Source organism: Myotis yumanensis, unplaced genomic scaffold (assembly GCF_028538775.1).
Source record: "Myotis yumanensis isolate MYYU_CA2020_CCGP unplaced genomic scaffold, mMyoYum1.0.hap1 SCAF_2, whole genome shotgun sequence".
Lineage (NCBI taxonomy): Eukaryota > Metazoa > Chordata > Mammalia > Chiroptera > Vespertilionidae > Myotis > Myotis yumanensis.
In genome coordinates this window covers 3,227,369-3,244,833 of record NW_027223753.1, presented here as the reverse complement: position 1 = coordinate 3,244,833, position 17,465 = coordinate 3,227,369, and the positions used below count along the sequence as shown (strand labels likewise).

The following is a 17,465-nucleotide window of genomic DNA, read 5'->3' as shown; positions in this document are numbered from 1 at the left end:
CCGGACGTGACGTCATGGCGCGCCCGCCGGGGTGGAACACCTGAGAGGCGCAGAGTTTGAGCGCTACATTTGGGGGCGGGGCCACGAAGAAGACGACCAATGAGATGAGAAAGGGCAATGGGGCGGGGCCAGGCCCTGGACTTCCGTCACCGGCCGCCTCCCAGAGCTGCCTAGCAACGTCAAGCTGGGCGCGGGGTTTTCCTCCGGTTCTGGCCGAGTCCTGAGGTTCCGGCTGCGGTTTGCCCGCCGCTGCGCTTTCAGGCCTGAAGAGGTAGCGCCCCACGCTCGCCTAGATTGGAAGCGCAACCAAGACGCACGTGTGTGTTTTTTTAAATCCTCACCGAGGATATATTTAATGATTTCTGCCTCCCTTAGGAGCCCAGACCAGGGTTGGAACCCGCCAGCTCTTGGTGCACAGGACGCCAATCCAACCAGCCTAGCCTCCGGGCCAGGGCACAGGTCACCTCTTTATTGGTAGCCCAGGTGCCGTCCGCGGTCACCCGCCGGCCGGCTGGAGCCTTTGAGGTGGCGGCGGAGGCTCAGGGCCGCCGGCAGAGGGCGCCCGCTGCTTCCAGGCCGCTCCTTTCCTACGCTCCCCGGGCCGCGGGGCGGAGCGATGAGATCTCGCGAGATTCTCGCGCCGCCAGCGCCGGCGACCAGCATGGCGGACACCCTGCAGCTGCCGAAGCGGGGGCCCTTCCGCTCCACGTGGGCGCGATCCCGCAAGGCCCGGCCCCAGCTCACCCTCAGCCGCAGGCCCCGCCGCCGGCTCCGGCTCCTGCGCTGGTGCGGCCGGAGGCGCCAGCGGCGGCGGCTGCTAGAAGCCCAGGCGGCCGGCGGGGACTGGCGGGAGGGCAGCTGGCTGGCGTCGCGCTCAGCGGCTGCCCCGGGGCCCAAGACCGCGGTGCCCAGCCGTGTCCCTAGACCGCTCCCCAGCCCGACCCCCAGCCGGGACTCCAGCCCGACCTCGGACGAGGACGAGGACAGCGCCCGGAGTTGCCCCGCGAGCCTCCCCATCCCGCCGCTGCGGCCGGCCGGCCCGGGCCGCGCGTTGCTGCTGCTGCCGCGGGAACAGGTGAGTAGAGCGCCCAGAGAGCCCGGAGGGCGGGGGGGTCGGAGACGCAGCCCCGGGGGTGGCAGGCCGGGGGAGACCGTGCCCCTCTGTGGGAGTCGAGAGAGCCCTCCTGGCGGTGGTGCTGGGCAGAGGGTGAGAAGGACTCCGCTTTGGGTGATGTAGGTCTTTGGGTGATTAAAGGGACTTGAATGGCGACGGTTTTGGTAATCGGTCGCATTTACTGGGTGCCTAGTAACGCCAGGCTCTGCGTGATCTGAGTGTCTTGGTTGGAGGAACCCATGGAACACTCCCAGCCACCTGGAGTCATTGCCGCGGTGGCGATGGATGTTGACAGGAAGAAACAGGGTTAGCTTAGGTGACTTCCGCAAAGGAGCCCGGTAGTCGGATCCGACCCCCGCAGCCTGATTGCAGGGTCCCTGCTCTTCACTTGGACTCCGGTCCAGGAGGACAGCAGAGCTGGGTTCGTGGGACCCCCTTATTTTCCTGTTCACCAGCTGTCTGTAGCTGATGGGAGGTCATCTGAGGTTAAAAAGCATTAAGTACCTGAAAGTCACCCACTGCAATGCATTCTGTTATTTAGAAATCTGCCACCTTTTGATATGTGACTAGCAATGAAGGTTTTGGAAAATTCAGGCGTTAGTAACAGAATCCACAATGTTACTTCTTTTCTTTTTTTCTTTCCCTGCTAGGTTTTTACTTTTAGCGGGACCTGTCGTGTGACTTGCCTTTATGGCCGGGTGCAGGTGTTGGGTTTCACCATTAGCCAAGGCCAGCCTTCCCAAGATGTCTTCTCTACCTACACCCACTCACGCCTGGCTCTCAGTGCTGTTCATCACTCGATGCCTGAGAAAAGCAAGAAGGAGATGAAAAGAGAAGCCCGGACTTTGCTAAGAGCTCATCTTAACCGGGGTAATGAGAGGAACTGGATCATCTACTACAGCGGTTCTCAACCTTGGCTGCACATTAGAATCACCGGGGAATCTTTTTAAAATCCTGATTTCTGGGCCTCATCCTCCAGAAATTCTGTTTCTTTGTTATGGGGTGGGGCCACAGCATTAGTAACAAAGAAACAGAATTTCTGGAGGATGAGGCCCAGAAATCAGGATTTTAAGTGCAGCCAAGGTTGAGAACCACTGACTTAAACCCTCACAGCCCTGGCCAGGTGGCTTAGTTTGTTGGGTCATTATCCTTTATACCAAAGGATTGGGGGGGACTCCATTCCTGGTCAGGGCACATACTATTGATGTTTGTTTCTCTCTCTCTACCTCTACCTCCCCCCCTCCCTCCTCCACTCCCTCTCCTTCTCCCTCCCCCTCCCTTCCTAGCTGGTTTCTCAGTGGTTAGAGTAGCACACCCCCCCACACCCCGCCCCAACTGAAGAGTCTCTGGCTCGATTCTGGTCAAGGGCACATACCACTGTTGCAGGCTTGATCCCGAGGCAGGTCCGGGAGCAACCAATTGATGTGTCTCTCACATCCATGTCTCTCCACCCCCTCCCCCTTCCTTCTCCCTCTCCCTCTCTTGCTTCCACTCTCTCTAAAAATCAATGGAAAGAATATCCTCGGGTGAGGATTAATAAAAATAAATAACTACTTAATTATATATATCCTCAGATGAGGATATTAAAAATAAACTCTCACAGAAGTCCTGAGAGTGACTTTTCACCATATTGTTGTCACCATTTTACAGAGGAGAAAAGCTGCCCAAGGCACACAGCTAGTAGGTGCCAAACCTGGATTGACTTCTCACCCCGGGGGTGTTCCTGTTGTGCAGTATGGCCTCCTGAAAAAGGCTCTCACACATAATCTCTACCTCAAAAAGTTCACAGTTCAGCCGAGGAAATGGTAGTCCTAAAGGGCGTAGAGTTTCGTGGAGTCACTGTTTGTAAGGTAGCTTAATTTTCTCTTTACAGATGACAGATGTTGGCTGATGAAGAACTTTTCGCCCCTGTGTTCCATTGTGATGCTAGAAAACCTGAAACATGCCACCGTGAACTTCATAACCAGCCATCCGGGCTTATCTTACGTTTTCGAACAAGAGGTAAAACCAGTTTTCATTCTGAGTTTTGCAAATTACTTTCACCAAAACAGCCCTCTCACACGCCTGTGTGGGGTGCTCCCCTCGGAGGCCAGCCTGCCTTGTGCTATTTGTCCTACGGGTTGTGATACGTGTGCTCAGTAAGAATAGTCACTGTCGAAAGGTACATCCTGAAAAGGCCCCCCTTAGCTTCATTCCCCAGCAAAAGCCATCATTTTATATTGTAGTCGGTTAAGTGCTTTTTGGCATTTTTTTAAAAAGGGTTATCTTGTATCTTGACTTATTAACAGGAGACAGTATAAGTGTTCTCTAAACTGTGAATGAGTAATTTCGATGTACTTTTGCTGGCCCTGTTACTAATTTCCTGAAGTCCAGTTTTTACTTTAATTGCCTCCCATGAGTCAATAAATGGAATCTAACCCATAAGATTGTTGGACAGACTGGATGGTGAGATAAGAGGAAGAATCAAGGACTAACCAGGCCTTTGGGGCTCAGTGCCTGGGTGCTTGGCGTTTCTATTAATTGAGGCGGGGGTGACTACAGGAGCGGGTGTAGATGTGTGGACTTTGAGGTGCCTGTTAGATGTCGAGTCTGGAATTCAGAAAAGAGGTTGGAAATGTAAATTTGGAGCTTTGAGCAGAAGGGGATCCAAAGGCCTCAAGGTGGGAAAACAGCACCGAGGGAGTCGATAGAAACGGGAAGGTTCCAGGTCTGAGCCCGAGACCCTCCCAACAGCTGGGCTCCATGAGACCGAGACAGTGTGGTCATTGGTGTCAAAACTGAAGGCCTGCTCGCTTCTTTTCTAGAATGCAGAGCTGCTGATAGCAAGCCTTATTGCCAGGCGGGTTCTCATTCCTTTTAGGACGTCTTTTCCTTGTGATCCTGGGCGGGTCTCTTCCGCGCAGGGGTGTGTTCCGTCCCAGCTCCAGCTGCTTCCGCGAGAGTGGGCTCCTGTTCCTCGGGTGGCTCTCCCGCGGTTTCCTGGTACTCCTAGGACGCCCTCGGGCTTCGTGGGCCTGCCTTCCGCGTCCTTTCCACTCTGTCTGCATATGTTCTGTCTGTTGGCTCTGTTTGGAGTATTGCCTTGACTTTGTTCAAATACCCAGCCTGCTCTTGGCCTGCGGCCTCCAGTTCCCTTTTCCTTCTGGCAGTCACTCTCACGCATGTTCATTCTCTCGGGTGTGTCCTCGAGGCCATGGCGGCTGGGAAGTGAGTGTAAGCTGTGGGAACAGGCGCTGGTGCTTTAGGAGGAGAGTTGACAAGGGTTGGGGTTGGGAAAAGGGAGGGATCACATTTATCCTTAGTTCACAGTTGCATGAGGCTTACTAATTTAGAACTGAGGGGAAAGGCGCATTAGTTTCCACCTTTTCTAAAAGTTGATGTTGTTCATTTCAGAGGACAACTTTCCAGATTAACGCGGAGTATTTCGCCTTGAGGTCTGTGGGCATTAAAAAAGAGAAGAAGAAAAACGGCCTTCAGCTCAGTGAGAGTTTCCTGTCGGCCCTGGAGGAGCTGGTCAGCGTCGCCTGTGGTGAGCGAGACATTGATAAGCTTGAGGGCTCCCGCCAGGACCCCGGTTCCCGTGGGTAGAGCCCTAGGGAGAAGGCTAACTCTAGGGCATGTTTGTCTCGCCTCCAGAGGAAGTAGACGGCTGCCCCATCATCCTGGTCTGTGGCTGGCAGGACGTCGGAAAGTCAACATTTAATAGGTACCTGATTAACCAGCTGTTGAACAGGTAAGAGTGTTCTTGTTTTGACAGGTTGCTCGATTTGGGGCATGAAGTAGGAGTTTGGATTTAGGAAACTGGACGGGGATGCCTCTTGACTTCTCAGAAGAGAGTATTTACAACTCTGTGCCCAGCAGCTCGGCTAAGCGATGGCTCTGGGTGCTGACCTCCTGTCAGTGCGCTTCGGGAAGGGTCGCTTGGTCTCAGCATCGGTATTTGTCCACATCGAGATTCAGAGTAGGTCACCTCCGCTGCCTTTTACAGGTAACGTCTTAGGAAAGATGACGCTGTACCACATTATGAACGGACACTGTGACCCATCACATGTCCTCTTTAGGCATTGTTGTATATGGATTGAGCAGTCCACCCAAAAGTCTGCCTAGGGTGGATCACAACCATCCTATATAGGCCAACGACCAAACGACCAATCAACCATTCGCTATGAGGTGCATTGACCACCTCTCGGTCCCTCCCCCCAGCCTGTAGGCTCCAATCGCCAGATGGCTAATGGGGAACCGGGGTGGATGTCGGCAGCAGGGCGGGACTGGGGACTGGCGAGTGTGCGGAAGATGGCCCTGATTGCAGGCTAGGCCCAGGGGCCCTACCCGCGCATGATTTCGTGCGCTGGGCCTCTAGTATAGCACATAAAATCCTTAATATCTGATTTATCCTTTCCACAGAGTAAAGCTAGTTAAGATTTCCTTTTGAATTTTTAGTATTTCCTGCGTTGACTATTTGGAATGTGACCTGGGACAGACAGAATTTACTCCTCCGGGCTGTATTTCTCTACTTAATATCACAGAACCGCTTCTAGGTACGTATTGTAGATTCTTAAAAGTTCTGGTGTTATAAAATGTGAGAATAACGATACTTAACCAAAAATTCAAAGATTATAAAAGTATAAAATACAAATGTGAGCATACCCCTCCAAACTCATGGTCCAGCCTCCAAAAATTAAAAAATAAACTATGACACTTGGTGCGGTTCCATTTTATTATATGTAAGTTAGAAACACAGTTTCCTTTAATATTAACATCTTATTTAACCCTATACAACGATCTAAACCAGGAAATTAAAATTGATACAATGCTATTAATTAACCTATAGATTTTATTCAAAATTAACAAGTTACCCACTAATCTCCTTTTTCTGATTCAAAATCCAAACCGGAATCCCACATTGCTTTTTTTGTTTGTTTTTGTTATTTTTTTAATTGAATTTTTAGAAAAAGTGGGAGGGAGAGGGAAAGAGAGAGACATCTATGTGAGAGAGACACATTGATTGGTTGCCTTCTGCGTACGCCCTGACCATTCTGGGGTTAGAACCTGCAACCCATGTATGTGCCCTTGACTAGGAATCGAACCCGAGACCCGTTGGTGCTTGGGCCGACATTCTAACCAATGAGGAGCACAGGCCAGGGCACGGATTCATTACTGTTATCTATCTTCTTAGGACCACCTTTCACCCACCAGAGGACACCACAGAAAATGGTATATTTTGGGAAATCTACTTGTAAAAACAACTATGAGAATTACATTGAGATCATCAAGTATGTGTTCAGCTCCTACAAGAGAGAGTCCCCTCTCATCATCAACACGATGGGCTGGGTGACAGGTAAGGCCACAGCGGCCGTGGGGCCGGGAGGACTAGTGGGAGTGAGCTCCCAGCTCAGACCTGCGGCTGGAGCCCAGTTTTGGGGAGATTGTCTGGCCGAGCGCTGTCTCAGAACGACACGGCACTGACGCTGACGTCCTCTCCTCCCCGCAGATCAGGGCCTCTTACTGCTCGTGGATCTGATCCGCTTGCTGTCCCCCAGCCACGTGGTTCAGTTCAGTTCCAGCCGGAGCAAATTCATGCCGCAGCTCACCCCCACCTACGTCGACGACATGGATGGCTTGTACACCAAGAGCAAGGCCAAGGTCAGAGACCGAGGCTTCTACCTGCCAGAATTTGCAGACAGTTTGGAATTCGGTGACGAAGAAAAGGAGAGTCCGGTGGCATTTTCTGGACATAAGCTGATGTGCGTCCAGTTGGACTTTTTTTTTAGAAAAACTCCAAGGAGTCGGTAAGTAAACCGCCGTGGCTGGAGAATTCCGTTTAACATGCCTTCTGCCCTCAATTCCTTCAGAGCAGTGAGTCCTGTAACACTTTCAGTCTCCAGCGCAGTTGGGGACGTGGGGAACAGTCAGTCATTTTCCTGTGGGAATGTCCGAGTGGGCTCCCCTAGGAGAGTCCCCGCTCCGTGTCCCACTGGCTTAGAGAAAGACAGGGTGTGCGGGTTCCAAGGTGCAAATGGATCTACATAATGATGGGGGGGGCCTGTAAGGGGGGCTCCTCACCTCCTCCTGGTTTGCTTTTCAGGGAGTTGCATAACAGAGTTCTTCGGGACTTGGCCTTGTTGGGTTACCTTGGCCAGCTGCAGGCCCCTGCGCCGAGACCGCTTCGTCCCCTGCACAGCCTGACCCCCTATCAGGTACAAGCTGAGCTGGTGTGGGGACCAGCTGCCTGCTTAGCAAACACCGTGGTTTCTGTGTGTGACACTCTTCTCTCCACTTTATAACTCCTCTCGTAACCCTCAGAACCAGCCCACGGGGTGGGATCAGTGACTCCCCGTTTGAGAAACCCAGTGGCAGTGGCAGAGCTGGCATCAGGCTGTGCTGTCCTGGGCACAGCTCTGGTTCCAGGCTAGTGGCAATGTTCTGCCTGACCCCAGGGGTGGCCCTGGATTGACCCCAGGCAGTCTGGTTCCAGCGCTCTCGCTTCCGAGCTGTGTGACTCGGTTTGTCATTGTTAGAGTGGAGGCAGTACCCGACCTGGTGGGATGGTTGTGCAGAGTCCACGGGAGTGCACAGTGGTGCCTGGCCCCCAGGGGGCACTCTTAAAGTCTTGCACGTTATTGTCAATAGTAGATTTTAGCACCAGAGCATGTGCATCTTGGGATCCAGAATTATTTGGGGAAGAAACCACCTTAATACTAGAATTCTGGGTGATGGGAGAATAAAATAGTGACAGGAAGCATTTCCTAAGTGCTTACTCTGCTGTGCTGTGTTCTAAGCCTGTGTTTCCTCCTTTACTCCCAATGGCTGTTATAATCCCCATTTTACAGATGATAGGACTGAGGCCAGGGACATTGAGTCAGCTGACCCAGAGGGCCACAGTCAAGGTTTGGGCTGGCCTATAGGCCGTGCAGCCTGACTTCAGAGGCCAGAGCGTTCCCCCTCTGCTGTATGCCCTGTCCAGTGTTGAGCCCTCACTGTGTGCCGGGCGCTGTGCTAAGCTCATTACCAGGAATGGCCTGGTGACTGCATGGCACTGGGAGGGCGATGCTCGTTGCTCCTGTTTCCAGCTTAGCGACCTGGGCACAGTCGCGTGGAGGGGACAGGGCTGAGGTCTCGCAGGCAGGCGCGGCAGGAATGCCTCTCGGCCTGCCGGCGAGATTGACCCTCGGCCTCCCGTCGTCCCCACCTGAGAGTTGGAGGCGGTTTGTTCGCTGGGGTTTTGCTCACATAGAGAAGCTGTACAACTGAAGTTGGAACTTATCTGCCAGTAATTTAAATTGCCTTTTTTAAATTTCAAATTTGTTTTGAAATCTAAGTAGTCTATGTAACAAAATACTTTTCTGCTTTAAGAATTTGAAATTACCCAGAAAGTTACATTAAAGGTAGTTACTTACCTTGTGCTCCAGGAGTATGATGCATTTTTCTTAGTTCAATATGTTGCATCAGGGAATGAATGGCGGCCTTTTCTCGCTGAGTGGATTTTGGCTTTCTTACATTAGTACCTCGGTGATGGGGTCTTCACAGTCTCCTGCGACTGTAACCCCTGTAGGACCTCTACAGACTTGTGTCTTATGTGTCTCTTTAGACAAGAGAGTTCCAGGCGTTCGTTTAGATTTCTAGCAAGTGTGGGTGATGCACAAGGACTTTATGTCAAGTTCTCAGGCTCTGGATTAAAGCAGTGAAACTGAGCAAACGCTGGTTGGTGTCTCCTCGCTGTTTACTTTGCAGCGGGAGTGTGGCAGACATAACTTTAGAAAGCTGCCTAGTCGGCTGACACAAACTAAAAGTAATTTCTCAGAATTAATAGAGGGAGGTGGGGGTAGTAAAGGGTAAAGGAGGTCATACATGTGGTGACGAAAGAAGATTGGAGTCTGGGTGGTGAACACGTAATGCAATATACAGATTATCGTGGAAGTGTATGCTTGAAACCTATCTAAGTTTCTTAACCAATGTCACCAAAAAATTTAATAAAAAAAGAGTTAACAGAGGGAGGTGCCCGTTTGTTTTCCAGGTCCCTTTCCATGCTGTCGCCCTCCGGGTCATTCACTCTGATATCGCCCCTACCCACGTCCTGTATGCTGTGAACGCCAGCTGGGTCGGCCTTTGCAAGATCCTGGATGATGTCGGAGGATATACAGAGGGGCCCATCCTGCTTACGCAGACTCCAATCTGCGATTGTTTGGGCTTTGGTGAGTGAGGGTGAACGTGTCTGTAAACCTACGGAGCTTGACCCACTTCTCCAGCTGTAATGGCCCGTCTGACCTTGGGGCTGTCTCGGCTCGATGGTCAGAGAGCTGCTCTGTCTCCGAGCACCGTGGGCCTCGGGCAGGCAAGAAGCAGCTCTTCCTCCGCTTCTCCGCTGGCCCCTCTAAATCCCGGATCCCCGAGGCCTGGGGACGCCTTCTCACCTGACGTGTTTTCTCGAGGCTGCTCGCCCACTGCTGGGGCTCTCAGTCCCTCTTCCTGCTGACTTCCCATAGGGTTCCAAGCCCGTGTTACCCGTGCACTCTCTGCTTGGATATCTCAAGGGCGTCCAGGACTTGGGTCCAAAACTGAGGTCCTGATGGGTCCACACGCCTGATGATATTTTACAGAGAGGAAGGGAGAGGGATAGAGAGCCAGAAACATCGATGAGCGAGAAATATCGATCAGCTGCCTCCTGCCCACCCCCTACTGGGGATGTGCCCGCAACCAAGGTACATGCCCTTGACCGGAATCGAACCCGGGACCCTTTGGTCCGCAGGTCGACGCTCTAGCCACTGAGCCAAACCGGTCAGGGCAACAACACTGTACTTCTTAAAGCATCTTCATAGAGATGGGTCACTTTGTGCAGACCACAAAGAAGGACTGGATGAAGGGAAAGGCTGAGTCACCTTTGCCCCACTAAACTGTCCCTGGGCGCATTGGCGCTGGCGCAGGTGCAGGCTAGGACTTCGGCATGAGGACCACTCGGTGCCTCCCAGCCGAGCAGGGAGAAGCTCCCATGGCTTCCGGCATTCCCACACTCTGTCTCCCGCCACGTCATATTTCAAAGCAAAACCAGTTGAAGTTGAAACTTTTTAGAAGCTGCTCTGCAGTGGGGTGGTGGGAGGCCTGGCGCCTTGCGGAGGGTGATCTGCGTGTGCTCTGGGTCTTCCAGGGATCTGTCGGGGAATCGACATGGAGAAGCGGCTTTACCACATCCTCACGCCTGTGCCCCCGGAAGAGCTAAGAAATGTGAATTGTCTGCTGGTCGGAGCCATTTCCATTCCACATTGTGTCCTCAAGAGCCAGGTGAGCGTGGCTCCAGGACAACCTGGGAGGGAGCAGGCTGTGTCCATGGTAGAGAGAGAACCTGAAACTGGGCAGGCTGTTGTTGGGGAGACGGACACTTGGTTGTAGGGGCTGGAGGAAGCCAGGGGAGAGGCAAGGCCATGAGCCGCCAGCGCCACGGGAGCCCGTTGGGGAGCCGTTCCCTTTCCTGAGGCTGAGGCCATCTTCAGGTGCAGCCCTGGGAAGGTCATGGTGGCCGAGAGCATCCGTGCGGCCCCCAAGCCCAACTGCCCGGCCTGTGGGTGGCCTGCTGTTCCTCCCTTCTTACCTGCTTGTTGGAGACGGAAATGCCCGCACTTGCCACTCCTATTGGATGTGCTTGTGGAGTTGACTAGACAGACAGACAGACAGACGGGAGGCCGGCCTTCAGGGGCACCAGTGCTTCCGGGCCTTTGGGGAGAAAGCTCAGGAGGGGCGGAGCTCCGGAGGAGGCGGGGCTCACTGAGACTCCACGCTGTCTTCTGGGGGAGGAAGACTGGGCTGATTGGGAGTTTGCATGTTTTCTGTTTCCTTTCAGCATGGGTTCGAGGGGATGATTCCTTACGTCACAACAGATTATAATGTTAAACTTCCTGGAGCAACGGGCAAAATTGGAGCAAGAGAAGCTGAGGAAACATATAGAAAGAGACAACATCCAAAAGCTAGGTTCTATCGAAAGGCACACTGACGTTTCTAACGAGGGAGGAAGCCTGACTTTGTCTCTGGCCTGACGTCAGCGGACTGATGGGCTCTGCGCTGTGGCTGCGCCCTGGCGAGCAGCGTTTCCTCCACAGCTCGTGGAAGTCACAGTCCACTTCAGTCCCTTCTTAAAGCTCCGTGACCTCATTTCGCCCTGCTCTGCTGTGTGGTTCATCATCCACGATGTTTCATTTCCTACAGGGAGAAAGCAGCAGGGAAAAGGTGAGATGCCATTGAAACAGAACAAAGTTCAAGCATCTGGTTGGAACCTGGGTAAAAATAGGGAGACAAGGGCCCAAAAGATGTACCAGGGAGGACGGCAGGCTGGCCAGCGGGATCCAAGCGGAACAGGATGTGGGGACACACCTCGGCCCTCACCCACTTGTGGTGGCCGGCCGGGGTGGGGGACCCGCTGGTGCGTCGGTCCCATCCCCTGATCACGTGATCCTATCCACCTTCTCTTCCATTCCTGTGGGACAAGTATTAAAAAATTGTGTTTCATCTTTAAATGTAATCAAGGCTTAACAGATGGAGGTTTGGACTTGAGAAGCCTTCTCTTGCTCTCTTTAATCCACTGGTTTTATGCTGAAGAAAAGCTCTCAAATCCAGGAACCCTCCCGGGGCCTCATTAAAGATTTGCCCTGATTGACTTCTCCGAGACTGACAGCCTGGGCAGAGGTCTGGGAGAGGCCTGGCAGGGAGCTCTGAGTGGCCCGTTCCTGCCCTTGGCAGCTCGACCTGAACTTGAACATGCGGACAGCTCTGGGCTGAACGCCCCCTCCTGAGTGCGGGAGCTGGTGATGGTGCCATCCTCCCAGGTGGAAATCTGTCTTCGTCTCCCTGGTGCTCATGAGTCCTTACCCCGAGGTGGGTGGTTTTGGGGGCAGAGAGGAGCCGTCTGGGGCACCATTTCTGTGCTGAGGAGAGCGGGATACTGTACTGAGGCAGCATCTCAGACTTACTGTGAACGTCCGCTTCCTGGCAGATCATGTTGAAGGAGGTCCCCAGGATTCGCAGGTTTTACCATCTGTATTCATTTAAATCGCTGATTATCATTGTCTTTAAGCATCTCAGAGACCCTTAGGCGTGCAAATTCTCACAGGAGCCTTGTCCCTCCCGGGTGAAATTTAGGATTCTGGAGACCTTTTTAGGTCTCACTTCTTCATTGCCTCTTATTTATATTTAAGTTTACCATGTACACATTTTTCTATTTTGACTTGGCAAATAGTTGTGAGACAATCCACCACCGTCAACTTCTTGCCTCCTTCCCCAGCCCCTGCATCTTGATGACAGTCACTAGGTCGCTAGCAGCAGGTCGCATTTGCCTTTTCATTGCTCCAGGCCTGCCTTCAGCTGCCCCTCTTGCTGGCACTTAAGGACGCAGTCCTTTTTCAGGCCCCTCGGTAAAGAAAGCAGACAGGGCCACTAGAGGGAGTTGTCAGCCATGGTCAGAGGGCCGGACCCTCTAGGTCCCTGGCTCTGGTCAGGCGGCTGTGGGTATCCATTTGCTTACCAGTGTCGGTGGTGTGGGCTTGTTATTTCTAGTCGGCTGTGGTCAGGGTGTGTAGGAATGAGTCTGCATTGAGTTATTCTTAATCATCGGTGTGTGATTTCCAAAGTAGTACCTGCTTATTCTAGGGTTCATTTTATTTTATAAACACAGACAGCTCAGTGTTCCCTCCTGACCCTGTTAGTCCTGAGGGTAGGAGTCAGTGTACACCCAGGCTCCAGCCCGGAAACGAGATTAGAGAGGGGGAGGGACAGTGACTCGCCCTCCAGGTGCCTTGGAGTAGGATTTCCGAGAGATCGGACTCTGGAAGTGGCTCCTGGGGGAGGACAGAGGGGTGGGGAGGCCCCAGGTGGAGCGAAGGCCCTGCCTCCTCCACTGGGTCCTTTGACGGGTGGGATCACTTGCCGGACACTCAGCTGTCCACCGACAGTGTGGGGCGGGGCGATGTGGGTCCAGGGCTCCTTTATGCCAAGTCCTGAGTTTTTAAAAATGGGTTGGTAGAGGCTTTATTAGCTTTGGATGTGGCAGTGTCTCGGGTCAGACAGCAGGCTGTGATGTTAGAGCTCTGAGTTCAAATCCTGGCTGGGACACGGGCTCCATGAGGTTGTGAGGGAGACATTCATTGGAGCCTGTTCCCCTTTAAGATGGGACGGAAGCTCTTCCCTGGGGTCCCTGCCCGCACAGTGCGGAGGCCAGGCCCTCAGGCGAGCAGGGACTGCTTGCACCTGTCTGGAAGGCAGGGACCAAGATCGGATTGTTTACCGTCGCCCCCGAACGAAGCAGAGGCTCAGTGTTGGAATCAGAACCTCTTACCTGGCCCCCCTCCAGCAGGTTCACCTTAAAACTTCTTCCGGCCGCGTGTCCCACTAGAGCTCCTGTGAAGGACCCCCTTCCTGGGAGTTTTTCCTAAACCTCTGTTCAGTGTTTTTGAACTTGGATGAACAGTTCACACATTTAGAACGTGATCCAGTCCACCGCACGGAGAATCGCTGTTGGTGCCATGTGCTGCCTCGTCTGACATTTTCTAAATTGTGTTTGGATTTTTTACAACATTGGTGTCCTGCTGTATGTGTGGTGTTCTGTCCAGCTCTTTTCACTTACATCCTTTTTGTATCATTAAATACTTTTTAGGACATGAATTGGTGTAATTCCTTACATACATAGACCATTTTGTTCCAGGAAATTACTTCAGTGATTAGGAGCGATGATGACAGAAACACCGGGTAAAATAAAACACTGGGAGGGCTGGGGAGTGGGTGCCGGGCGGGGGCACAGGGAGCCCAGCAATGCCGGCGGCTTTTCCGCGCCAGTGTTGAACGCAGTGGCAGGTTAATTTTTCTGTTTGGGTCCAGGTATGTGAGCTGAGAGGGTGCCATCTCCTTTCTGGCTGTCTTGGAGAGTGTATTAGAGGAGAAGGAAAATTTTGCTCCCAGAAAAGTTCAAATTAAGAAAAGAGAAGCCAAAACCGGTTTGGCTCAGTGGATAGAGCGTCAGCCTGCGGACTGAGGGGTCCCGGGTTCGATTCCGGTCGGGCATGTACCTGGGTTGCGGGCACATCCCCAGTGGGAGATGTGCAGGAGGCAGCTGATCGATGTTTCTCACTCATCGATGTTTCTAGCTCTCTATCTCTCTCCCTTCCTCTCTGTAAAAAATCAATAAAATATATTTAAAAAAAAAAAAAAAAGAGAAGCCCAGGTCTGGGGCTGTAACTGCCTCTGGACGGTGCGAGCAGCTCCCCTCCCGGCTCCCCGCGCCCCTCCCAGGCCGGGCCGCCCCACAAGCTGGCCGACAGGCTGAGCCTGAACAGTGGCTGAAATAAACATGGGGCCATCTGTGCCGTGAAGGAAGGAACATGTGATGTTCAGGCCTCCGCGGAACGAACGGCTTTGCTAAGCTAAAGAGTTCCAAGGTTTTGCCAGGAAAAGAGTTGGGCAGAGAGGGCTGGGCGGGCGCAGCCTGAGTCCAGTCGGGGCAGCAGGTCCCCTGGAAGTGCTGGCGCTGAGGAAGCAAACAGCTGAGCCTGTGGACACTGTTGGGCTGGGAAGCCCAGGGTTGCCATGGTGACTGATGCCTCCGCGGTGCTCAGCAGACTGTGGCTTGGGTTTTTCTAACACTTTGGAACTGACTTGATCTCCCGGGTGAACGTCTGCCGGGCAGGGAGAAGCAACCGAACTTGCAGGCCTGCCTCCTCGCCAAGGCGCCTAGCGGGGCTCCTGCCGGGACTGCAGACACCAGGGTCCCGGCGCTGCTTTTCCGGGAAGGGAGGGACGCTGAGGCAGCCAGCAGCCTGAGGAGTCTGTTCCAGGGCGCGAATGGGTACTTGGGAATGGAAAATCCAAGGGGAGAAAACCACCAGTAGGGGAACGCAGGGCAAACCGCGGCCAGGAAGCCCATACGTTAGAACATACAGCGTCCAGGGGGCCTGCCTCGCAGGGAAGCAGATTGAGGCTGAGGGCTCCGGGGCCTGTGCAGACGGATTCCACCGGAGGAGCTAGGATTGGGGTGAGGCTGGGAGAAGCCCTTCGCTGCAGAAAGAGGGACAGACCTGGGGGCTGGCACGTGGCTGGAGGGCCGGGCGAGGTGCCACCAGAGCTCAAGCATGAATTCGGCCCTCACCAAGTACGGGTCTCCACCTCGCGGCTGGCTCAGCCTCCGTCTGGGAAGCAGTGAGTATGTTTTCTTCCTCTCTTGTCCAGAAAGGGGGGGTCAACGGCACTGAGCCAGGGGAGAAGCCGGGGACTTGGAGGGCTACTGGGTCCCACGCCTGCTGACTCGGTGTGGACGCTTTACGAAGCCCCCCTACAGGCTGAGCCGGGTTTGTCCTCACTGACCTGGGGGTTCGTGAAAGTGGGGAAGGCGGGGTGGCCCAGCCCGCTGAGGGTTAGCCCTCAGCCCTGACCCCATTGCGAGGATGGCGCAGATGACGCGGTCTTCTGAGTGGGCAGAGCAGGGAGGCTCCCCCCCGCATCCCCCCCCCCCCAAAGGAGAAAGCAAGATCTCTGCTGAGGAGCTGCTCTGCTGGCAGGCGAAAGGCATGGTGGGGAGGCGCCCAGGACCCGTCACATGGCCATGTTCTGTGCATCACAGTCCTGTCCCATCGCTAGGTTTTGAGTAGGTTCCCAACTTGGCCTTTAGCTATTTGTAAAAGCGCCATGAGCACTGGCTGGTGTTGCCAAATGGTTAGAGCACCAGCCCACACACCAAAGGGTCATGGGTTTGATGCCCAGTCAAGGGCACGTACCTGGTTGCAGGGTTGATCCTCGCCCCCGAAATCAGGGTGCGTGCGGAAGGCAACTGATCGCTGTGTCTCTGTCATATTGATGTTTCTCTTCCCCCCTCTCTACTCCCTTATACCCTCTAAAAAGCAATGGAAAAAATAACCTCTGGTGAGGATTCACAACAATAAAAAGGGCCATGAGATCCCCGCCCCCCCGCCCCCCCCGACCCCCCCCCCCCAACCCGTCAGTGTTCTCTGTGCCGGACGCCATGACGCATTTGCAAGTGTGGAGTCAGGACTAGTGTTTCTGGGATCAAAGAGCCTTCCAGCGCCCCAGAATCGGAGCCCTGGCCCCAGACACCCCATCCCTGACCAGAATCGGAGCCCTGGCCCCAGACACCCCATCCCTGACCGCAGAGCAATGACCTGGCCCCGTTGGCCACTGACCTCTTCGTGCTCAAACAAGCACCCCCATTCTCGTCAGTATCTACACCCCACCTGTGGCAGGCCCTCCTGGCAGGGGTACCCCCTCCCAGGAAGGGGTGTGCGCTGCCGACTTCCTTCCCTGGCTCACCCCACAAGCAACTTACCTGTGCCGCTGGGTTCCCCTGGGAGCGGCCAGAGAGTGAATGTGCCGAGGACCCTCGAGGGTCTGTGACGTTCGTCTCTGAGCCCCAGGGACTGACGTCCGGGGAACTGAAGGCCCAGCACAGCTCGCTCACTGAGGGGAGGTTGCTCCTGGGCGTGGTGAGCTGGCTGCAGGGCTCTTGGAGCGTCCCCCACACCATACCTGCCACGTGGGTGGCAGAAACGGCCACCGACTCTGCTTCAGCTGGGTTGTGCCTGTGAGCCATTTATTTATTTGACAAATGTGAATGTGTCATAGCTAATTACTGAACAAATACTTATTGAGCACTTTTTTTGTTGTTAATCTTCACCTGAGGATATTTTTTTTATTGATTTTTTAGAGAGAGAGGAAGGGAGGGAGGGAGGGAGGAAGGGATGGAGGGAGGGAGGGAGGGAGGGAAGGGAAAGAGAGAGAGAGAAACATTGATGTGAGAGAGAGACATATGTTGGTTGCCTCCCGCACAGGCCCTGGCTGGGGTTCAAACCTGCAACCCAGGTACATGCCCTTGATCAGGAATCGAACTCTAGACTCCAGTGTGGGGCCGACACATTGAGCACTTACTGTCAGGCACTGTATAGGGCAGTGATGGCGAACCTATGACACGCATGTCAGAGGTGACACGAGTATCAGAGGTGACACGCGAACTCATTTTTTGGTTGATTTTTCTTTGTTAAATGGCATTTAAATATATAAAATAAATATCAAAAATATAAGTCTTTGTTTGACTATGGTTGCAAATATCAAAAAATTTCTATATGTGACACGGGACCAGAGTTAAGTTAGGGTTTTTCAAAATGCTGACACGCCGAGCTCAAAAGGTTCGCCATCACTGGTACAGGGGCTGGGAGACGCTGGTGAACAAGATAAATGCCCATTTGAGAAGCTTAGTGACTAATGAGAGATAAGGGCTTGTAAACAGAATTGAGAGGTGGTTCGTGTTAAAACACAGTGATTGGGGGTGATGACTTCATCCCTGAATGATAACCCTCTTAGAACACCCATC

The 17,465-nt window shown here is 53.5% G+C and overlaps 1 protein-coding gene across 2 annotated transcripts; it reads left to right on the top strand.

Annotated features, from left to right (window-relative positions):
• The first annotated feature begins 191 nt into the window (after nt 1–191).
• NOL9 (nucleolar protein 9) lies at nt 192–14,188 on the top strand. 2 transcript variants are annotated; one of them, XM_070403978.1, is made up of 13 exons: nt 192–271; nt 376–1,075; nt 1,765–1,984; nt 2,988–3,115; nt 4,508–4,643; nt 4,751–4,847; nt 5,555–5,652; nt 6,291–6,452; nt 6,606–6,903; nt 7,200–7,311; nt 9,129–9,306; nt 10,257–10,390; nt 10,947–14,188. In XM_070403978.1, exons 2-13 carry the CDS (start codon nt 617–619, stop codon nt 11,094–11,096), a joined length of 2,172 nt encoding a protein of 723 aa, XP_070260079.1. In that variant the 5' UTR covers nt 192–271; nt 376–616; the 3' UTR covers nt 11,097–14,188. The 2 variants fall into 2 exon arrangements, with proteins under 2 accessions (XP_070260079.1, XP_070260078.1); XM_070403977.1 differs by having other exon boundaries at nt 198–1,075.
• Nucleotides 14,189–17,465: the final 3,277 nt, after the last annotated feature.